Source organism: Phyllobates terribilis, unplaced genomic scaffold (assembly GCF_046119375.1).
Source record: "Phyllobates terribilis strain yellow unplaced genomic scaffold, ASM4611937v1 Scaffold_11__3_contigs__length_659146591, whole genome shotgun sequence".
Lineage (NCBI taxonomy): Eukaryota > Metazoa > Chordata > Amphibia > Anura > Dendrobatidae > Phyllobates > Phyllobates terribilis.
In genome coordinates, this window is record NW_027362771.1 from 534,854,788 (window position 1) to 534,863,752 (window position 8,965).

Sequence of the window (8,965 nt, forward strand, 5' to 3'; positions counted from 1 at the left end):
GGTTTGAGACGCAGACGAGTTCGGGGCTCTCATTGGTTCGCTCTGTGTAACTTTTGACCCAGTCACCAATCAGCTTTGAGTTCGGCTGGGTCAGCCAGCCAATCAGCAAGAAGGAGGTATAAACCGCACAGAAAGGGATTTGGGGTCTCCGGGACAGCCAGTGAGTGGGGGGCATGGAGGACGAAGCGGAGTCGCGGGTGAGAGCGGGGCCCGGCGGACGGCTGGACATGAATCATGGGTTCGTTCATCATATCCGGCGGAACCAGAAAGCTCGGTGAGCGGCTCGGTGTCATTGTGTTTAAGCTATTGGCGGCGGGGCATGCTGGGAGTTGTAGTCCTCTCACTACACATCATACAGATATTCCAGTGAGGTGCAAGATTTTGCAGTTTTCAGACCTTGCTGCATTTTTAAGCTGATCTGGTCCCATCTGCCGGGTTTGGTCGCAGTTTTCTCTTTTTTGAAAAGGCGGTGACATCTTTTGCCATCATGACAACGAGTGTCTGGTGAGGACACCGCTGACCTCTAGGGGCAGGAGCGGAGACGGACAGAAGAGACTCCTGTGTAAGAGCAGTATGTGGGGGGCCCCCGTGTGAGAGCGGTGTATGTGGGGGGGGGGCCCCCGTGTGAGCGCGGTGTATGTGGGGGGGGGCCCCCCGTGTGAGCGCGGTGTATGTGGGGGGGGGGCCCCCGTGTGAGCGCGGTGTATGTGGGGGGGGGGCCCCCCGTGTGAGCGCGGTGTATGTGGGGGGGGGGCCCCCGTGTGAGCGCGGTGTATGTGGGGGGGGGGGCCCCCGTGTGAGCGCGGTGTATGTGGGGGGGGGGGGCCCCCGTGTGAGCGCGGTGTATGTGGGGGGGGGGCCCCCGTGTGAGCGCGGTGTATGTGGGGGGGGGGGGCCCCCGTGTGAGCGCGGTGTATGTGGGGGGGGGGCCCCCGTGTGAGCGCGGTGTATGTGGGGGGGGGGGGCCCCCGTGTGAGCGCGGTGTATGTGGGGGCCCCCCACCCCCGTGTGAGAGCCGTGTATGTGGGTGGCCCCCCCCGTGTGAGAGCTGTGTATGTGGGGCCCCTGCGCAGCCCAATATCTCACAATGCACAATTCATCCTGCTTTGGAGGTAGAGGTGGGCTCCTTACCTCTTAAGGGAGAATACTGCGCGTACACAGGGCCAGGAACACACAATACATGATCAGAGAGAATACTGCCCGTATGCTTGGTTAGGTATATGACCAGGGAGAATAATGTGTGTACATTAGGTAGGGGCACAATATTTCAGTGCCTGTCAGAATGGAGGCGCTATGAGCGAAGGCCAGTTCCGAGTTTATACTGAGCGGCTGGAGATGCTCCTCTGTATAAGTACATACAACCTATTGCTATTTGTGTTGTTTTCTTATCACCTTGGACCAGTGTGGCCATTTATCTCTGACCTCCACTTGAGTGGGTGGATTCTTATTCCCACTTTAAGGTGGCAGCTGGACAGGTCCTGTACTGGAGGCATGATGTGTCCCCGAGGTGCCAAGACTCGGTGATGTAGGGCCTGGTAAAACAGGCTCCAGCATGTATAGTGCTGAAGTGTTTTTCAATGAGTCCAGGTTAGAGGAATGGCCATAGAGAAGGGTGGGACTGGCCGTTCCATTACCTCCAGTTGCAGGATTTGGATCGGGCTATATAAGGCAGTTCAGCGGCCTCAGTTCAGTGTCTGGGAGTAGAGGTGGATGTTAGTCAAAGCCTGACAAGCTGTGAGTGTGTCTGAAGGGGTGAACCCGCACCTCTAAATTATCCCTTTGTGCCGGATAAGCCTGTTTTGTTTTGTTAACCTGGACATTTAATAATCCGCTCATTTGTTTTGATCCAAAGAACCGGATCCTTGTGTGTGCACCAGCGTCTACCAGAGAGCTGATCCCTTACACCATGTATTTGGCCCTTGGTTACGGGGGGTTCTTATATAATGTGATATCTGATTACTCGCCCTGCCCGCCCCATGCAAGCTATCGTACATTTTTAATAAGATTGTGTTTTGTTTTTTTACTTTTTATTAGAGATGATTATGATAAGGAGGTGAAACAAGCTAAAGAGAAGCAAAGGAAAAGGTACACCCCAGGACCATCCCGACCCCGGAAACCAGACCTACAGGTCTACCACCCCCGTCCACGAGGTGAGTACTGTGTGTATGTGGGAGCGCAGAGATTTTCTGGGGGCTTCATTATTAATGCATACCTATCATTTGAAATTATTTTTGCCATGTTATACACAGCTCAAAAAAATAAAGGGAACACTTAAACAACAAAATATAGCTCCAAGTAAATCAAACTTCTGTGAAATCAAACTGTCCACTTAGGAAGCGACACTGATTGACAATCAATTCCACATGCTGTTGTGCAAATGGAATAGACAATAGATGGAAATTATTGGCAATTATCAAGACTCCCTCAATAAAGGAGTGGTTCTGCAGGTGGGGACCACAGACCGCATCTCAGTACCAATGCTTTCTGGCTGATGATTTGGTCACGTGAATGTTGGTTGTGCTTTCACACTCGTGGTAGCATGAGATGGACTCTACAACCCACAGAAGTTGCTCAGGTAGTGCAGCTCATCCAAGATGGCGCATCAATGTGAGCTGTGGCAAGAAGGTTTGCTGTGTCTGTCAGCATAGTGTCCAGAGGCTGGAGGCGCTACCAGGAGACAGGCCAGTACACCAGGAGACGTGGAGGGGGGCCGTAGGAGGGCAACAACCCAGCAGGCCACAAATGTGCATGTGTCTGCAAAAACGGTTAGAAACCGACTCCATGAGGGTGGTATGAGGGCCCGACGTCCACATATGGGGGTTGTACTCACAGTCCAACACCGTGCAGGATGCTTGGCATTTGCCACAGAACACCAGGATTGGCAAAGTTGCCACTGGCGCCCTGTGCTCTTCACAGATTCAAGCAGGTTCACACTGAGCACATGTGACAGACGTGACAGAGTCTGGAGACGCCGTGGAGAGTGATCTGCTGCCGGCAACATCCTTCAGCATGACCGGTTTGGCAGTGGGTCAGTAATGGTGTGGGGTGGCATTTCTTTGGAGGGCCGCACAGCCCTCCATGTGCTCGTCAGAGGTAGCCTGACTGCCATTAGGTACCGAGATGAGATCCTCAGACCCCTTGTGAGACCATATGCTGGTGCGGTTGGCCCTGGGTTCCTCCTAATGCAGGACAATGCCAGACCTCATGTGGCTGGAGTGTGTCAGCAGTTCCTGCAAGATGAAGGCATTGAAGCTATGGACTGGCCTTCCCGTTCCCCAGACCTGAATCCAATTGAGCACATCTGGGACATCATGTCTCGCTCCATCCACCAACATCACGTTGCACCACAGACTGTCCAGGAGTTGGCGGATGCTTTAGTCCAGGTCTGGGAGAAGATCCCACAGGAGACCATCCGCAACCTCATCAGGAGCATGCCCAGGCGTTGTAGGGAGGTCATACAGGCACATGGAGGCCACACACAATACTGAGCCTCATTTTGACTTGTTTTAAGGACATTACATCAAAGTAGGATCAGCCTGTAGTGTGTTTTTCCACTTTAATTTTGGGGGTGACTCCACATCCAGGCCTCCATTGGTTAATAAATTTGATTTCCATTGATGATTTTTGTATGATTTTGTTGTCAGCACATTCAACTTTGTACAGAACAAAGTATTAAATGAGAATATTTCATTCATTCAGATCTAGGATGTGTTATTTGAGTGTTCCCATTATTTTTTTGAGTGTATATAAACGAGGGGTCTTGGGTCGCTGCTCTGAAGCTGTCACTTCTGCAAGCAACACGACCAGATCCTGCAGCAGTATGCACACAGTGATGTACGGACCCATAGTGGTTTTATTGGACTGCACTATTGCCAATTTTAGTGCAGCACAGGGCCAGTTACCACCGACCCTAAATTCTGGTGATCAGTGATGGCCCTTGGGGTTATAAATTATTGGCCCATCCTAAAGGTTTGTGATCAGTATTTAAATTGACCTTTAAGAGTTTCTCGTGTTCCTATCTTCAGGAGTGCACCACTTCCTTTCCTGCTTGCCTAAGGGAGGCGCACTCATGAGGATTGACAGTTCGGGCCGGCAGCATGGCTTAGCCGCTGGGCCGAACTTTGCTCTCCATCATTATGCATGCGGGGGCATCTTTGCCTGTGCAGCAGGGGAGAAGCGATGGGACACTGTGGCTGGCCGGATCCAGGGCAGCACACACAAGCTGTAAAGCAAACAGTTTGTAAGCGCTGACTGTTTGCCTAGGAGACCTTGGCGATGAGCTGTGCACTGTAAATTTAAAATCCCTCCGTTCTTCAGAATAGAGGGGATTTTTTATGAAAAGGTAAATTGCAAAGTTTCTTGTTTTTACAGAGTTTGCAATTTTACTAAGATGAGATGACCCCTTTAAATAGATGGAGATAAGTGTTCATTAGCATTGTTTGGTACCGCTAATCTCACATGAAACAAAGGGCTAGTACATCTGATAGAGGTCTCATAACCCAGCCATTTTTTGGAGTTACACTGAAATTGGTAAGATCAGCCAGGAGAACCGCTATTTTAAGGGATTATCCATTCAGAGGCTATTGATGACTTATCCCTGGGATAGGTCATCAGTATTAGATCTGTGGGGCTCATAAACCCGGCTGTAAATTTTCTATGGAAGCTGGATGTAAACACATGAAAAGTAGCTGCAGAATCGCCACCAAGTACAGCAGAACAGCTTTTATTCTTATAGGAGCCGCTCTGCAGTACTTGGCAGCAGACGCTACACATTGATTGACGCTGCACTGAGCAGCTCCGTCCCATGTGCTTACATCTGGCAGTTGGCTGATCAGTTAGCGATGCCAATCTGAGATTTTTCACTCCTCCTAGGAGTAGGTCATCACTGTCATCTGACTGGACAACCCCTTTAACTACGCTTTATAGAAGAAATAATAAATCAATAGTACAAGTAAAGATAAGTAACTTTTGTAATCTATATCTTACGAAGCAGTATGGTTCTTTTTCACATTATCAATCACTTTTTTTGTTTCCTGCTCTCAAAAACTGCTCAAATCTGTCTACAAATCTGCCTGCAGTGAGGGATCAGATTACTGCCTGTAGAAAATGGAAGAAGCCAGTGGGAGAGAGCCTGCAGCCTCTGGTGCCTAAAGAGGGGAAAACCTTTTAATAAAGTCCTAGAATGGCTTGGAAACGCGTTCTCTCTCGTGTGCGCACATGGCCGCTTATTCTGGATGTTACACTTCAGATTTGGGCTTATGTACTAAAGACGGAGCGAACCTAGACTAGACAGTCTTAAAATGCACCAGTTTTATTACATTGGTATTACAAGACCGTTCTTGGTGCCAATTAGGCCAGAATTTCGGTGCATTTCTCTTAGTAAATCAGGACATTTTTCCTGAACCTACACTGCCCCCTATGTTTTGGTGGCCATCACTGCAGACCATTTAGGAAATCTCCTTGCTGATAATTTTGCAGTAATGTGTATCCTCCTGTCCCTTCTCAGAGAGGCCGAGCCGCACTACCGATCGGGCGGATGATGACCTGAGTGACACTGACTCCAGTACTGACCCCGAGACGTCTGCAAATCAGCTCTTCTGCTTGGAGTTTGAGGCGGACGGAGGCGAAGTCACATCTCTTGTTGTATATGAGGTGGGTGTCATATGAAGTATCCAGGGGTGTAACCACAGGGGTTGCAATCACACCCGGGCCATGGAGCCTAGGAGGGCCCAAAAGGTCCAGTACTAATAAAGGTACATGACCGTTTCAAGTCCCGTTAGGGATTTTGCATTGGGGCCTATAAACTTTACGTATCTGATTTATTATGTGCTGATTGGTGTAGACCTATATACATATTATTGCCGTATGTGTCCACATGCTGCACTCCATAAAACAAGTACAGCAGGAATATATTGGCCAACTTCATGAATACTAGGATCAACTATCCTACTCTTGAAAACCTAAGGGGTAACCATTCCCATTGTGGAGAAGACCCTCCATTTCCTTTCTCAATTTTTTCCCCGTACGGTATCACTCTGGGGCTGCCCAGTGGTGCCAGGAAGTGCGGACTGCCCCTATTAGCTTGAGAAATGAAACTTTTTTTTTTTTTTTTTGTGTGTGCCTTGCATTACATTTATTTCATTTATTTTGTTATTGCAGGTAATTTCTACAGCACATTGAGCTCCATAAAGTAAAAAAAAACAATGGCGGTGTTGTGTTCTTATTTCACCGCACTTGCAATTTTTCGTTCCATATAGACTTGTCTGGCAGGCCTTTAACAAGCCTTACCATATGGCTTAGGATAAAAGCCAAACCAGAGTCTAAGTTTGCAGACTAGTGTTTCGGGGTGTTGCCCCTCATCAGTGCAAAGCATCAGACCTGATTTGGCTGGGTGAGAGTTCTCGGACTGGGGTCTATATGAAGAATAAAACTATTTCTGGCCATTATAAATGAAAAAGTGTCAGATATGTAAACAGAGAAGAATAATTTGGAAAGTTATCTGCACTGATTGAGTCCTGTCTGCGGGGGGCGCCTGCACATCATCAGCGCTGCTTATCTCCTGTTACAAGTAAGCAGCATTGGACAACCCCTTTTAAAGGGTCCCAGTATCCCACTCAGTGTGAATGTGGCCAAGGATCGCTCTTAAAGGAGAAATTCATGTTCTGTGATGTATAAAAAGATGCTTTATGTAGGAGTCTGAGCCTGGATATCCAATAATCACTTCCGGTCCTTGCTCTACTCTCATAGAATATTCTATATATTTCTTCTGAGAGCTGAGCCCTGCTACATTACTGCACAGACACAGGAGATCATACATCTATACACTTTCCATTTTTTTCTGATGCAGGATGATGACGCTGAACAGATTGCGACAAAAATCTCAGTAGAGAACCAACTGGAGTCCAAAATGAAGGAGGCTCTGAAAAGACGGATCCAAGAGGAAATCGCCAAAAGAAGTGTGCATCGCTGAATCCCCTCCTCCATCATAGGAGGACTGGTTATTCCTGTGTGGACACCGCCGTATTCTCCAGAGTTGGATACAGCGAGGAGCCGGAGAACCTGTGTGAGCTGCGCCGCCGTGCCAGTAATGAGGGGGCGCCCGTGTTATGGGTCATTTACTGCTCTGGGCGCAAGACTTCCGTTCTTTTGGAGTGCAGGGGAATCGGCACAGTAGTGCCTTAAATAATCCGCCGGTTTCCTGAAGAGTAATAAATTGGTTTGTTTTTGTTTTATTATTCTGTTTCTAAAATTACTCAGCTATAAGACCCACAACTATTGGGCATATATGACATGTCACAAAAAATAAAAACTTTCCCAATGCTATTTACCTTTTAATTTCCTTTTTATAATTTTTATCTCATGTTACAATTTAAAACTGGGAAATATATATGAAAGTGTGTTTCCGGAGCTCGGCCATGTTCTCTCTCTGTCCTGTGTGTAGCTGTTGGACAACTACCTGCAGCAGGAGCCCCCTCCCCCCCCCATTTGCCCTGTCTACAGTAAGACAAAATGCCAACATAGAGGCCATAAAGGGGGATGTTCTTCAGCCGGAGATGGAAATGATCAGTACAAGATTAAAGAGGTTGCCCATTTCATAGAAGAAAGTTTTATTTGCGCCGGTAGTCATAAAACCTAAACCAAGTATTACTAACCCTCCAAAGGTGGTCCGCTGTGTTTTTGTCACTGCTCCGGTCTCTCTTGTTTGCAGTGCTGATATCACGGTTACAGCGCTGCAGCCAATCAGTGGCTCTGCCAGTGTAGATGGCGCAAGCCTCTTAGTGAAAAAAAGTAAAATAAAAGTTCAAAAACTTGTAAAAAAAAAAAACAAAAACAAACCAAAACTACTTTTTCTATTCTGTAAAAACATGTAAAAGCGTCCAGAGCGACTCAAGCTATAGTATGATTAAACCCTTATGGTGAACACCATAAAATAAACGTAAATGTAGAAATTTCAACATATTGATGCACAAAAGATTTAATAAAAAGTAATCAAAAAGCTTTATGTAATAAAAACGGTACCACTGAAAACATCAACTCGTTCAGTAAAAAACAAGCCTTTATACTACTCTGTCGGTGACAAAATAAAAAAGTTACAGCACTAAGAATATGGCGATGCAAAAACAAATTGTAAAAAAAAAAAAGTTTTTAGTGCCCAAAAGTAAAAAAAACAAAACTTATATAAATCACTGTTAATGTACTGTCCCAAAGAATAAAATTGTCTTATCACTTTTATTCTGTACAGTGGACAGTGTAAAAAAACAACCATCAATTAATGCTGATTTTTATTAAAATTACTGATTTTTATTTACTTTGCCACCCATAAATTTGATCAAATTTTGCCACCCATAAAGCGATCATAATAAGTTATGCAGTCGAAAATAGAATGGAATGAAATCTTCAATACAAAAAATAACTTTTTGAAAACAATAAGTATTTTCAGTATAAAAGTAGGAAAACATCATAAAAAAAAAAAGAATAAATAAGAAAACAGCAATTCAGGAATTTTATTTCTTTAGCCTCCCAAAAACGCATAATAAAAAGCCACTAAAAATATAATGTTCCCCAAAGTGGGAAAGTAAAAAATAATGTAATTTTTCATTTTCATGGCCGAATGTTATACAATTCACCACCTGTGGGTTCAAAATGCTCATCACACCCCTAGATGAATTCCTTGAGAGGTGTAGTTTTCAAAATGGGGTAATTTGGGGGACATGACGTACTCCATGAAATCTTGCCAAACTTGCACTCTAAGGGTATGTACACACAATGTATTTTACAGGCAGAGTTAGCCTGGAAAATATATTTAAAAAGCGCTAAAAAAACACCAAAAAGAATGAGTATAATGCACATCAATGTCAGAACGACTTGCTGTGCACATGTTCCATCTTTTGTAACTTTTTTTTTTTACCGCTTTAAGCCATAAAGTGGAAAAAAAAAAAAGACAGCGGCCGCAAAAGACATCAGA

General features: G+C 45.9%; 1 protein-coding gene across 3 annotated transcripts; it reads left to right on the forward strand.

Moving 5' to 3' along the window:
• Positions 1 to 61: 61 nt before the first annotated feature.
• Positions 62 to 7,323, forward strand: CUNH2orf68 (chromosome unknown C2orf68 homolog). Of its 3 annotated transcripts, none has more exons than XM_073653822.1 (4): positions 62 to 274; positions 2,035 to 2,150; positions 5,507 to 5,652; positions 6,848 to 7,323. In XM_073653822.1, the coding sequence occupies exons 1-4, from the start codon at positions 174 to 176 to the stop codon at positions 6,968 to 6,970; spliced, it is 486 nt and encodes a 161-aa protein (XP_073509923.1). In that variant the 5' UTR covers positions 62 to 173; the 3' UTR covers positions 6,971 to 7,323. The 3 variants fall into 3 exon arrangements, with proteins under 3 accessions (XP_073509923.1, XP_073509924.1, XP_073509922.1); XM_073653823.1 differs by lacking the exon at positions 6,848 to 7,323 and adding an exon at positions 6,160 to 6,204 and having other exon boundaries at positions 75 to 371; XM_073653821.1 differs by having other exon boundaries at positions 76 to 371.
• The last annotated feature ends 1,642 nt before the right edge of the window (positions 7,324 to 8,965 follow it).

Bases quoted from the DNA above. Each gene is read 5' to 3' on its own strand.
- CUNH2orf68 (XM_073653821.1), top strand. From the start codon at position 235: ATGGGTTCGTTCATCATATCCGGCGGAACCAGAAAGCTCGGTGAGCGG. The intron at 372-2,034 runs GTGCAAGATTTT...ACTTTTTATTAG, and splicing joins CATACAGATATTCCAGTGAG to AGATGATTATGATAAGGAGG. The intron at 5,653-6,847 runs GTGGGTGTCATA...TTTCTGATGCAG, and splicing joins CATCTCTTGTTGTATATGAG to GATGATGACGCTGAACAGAT.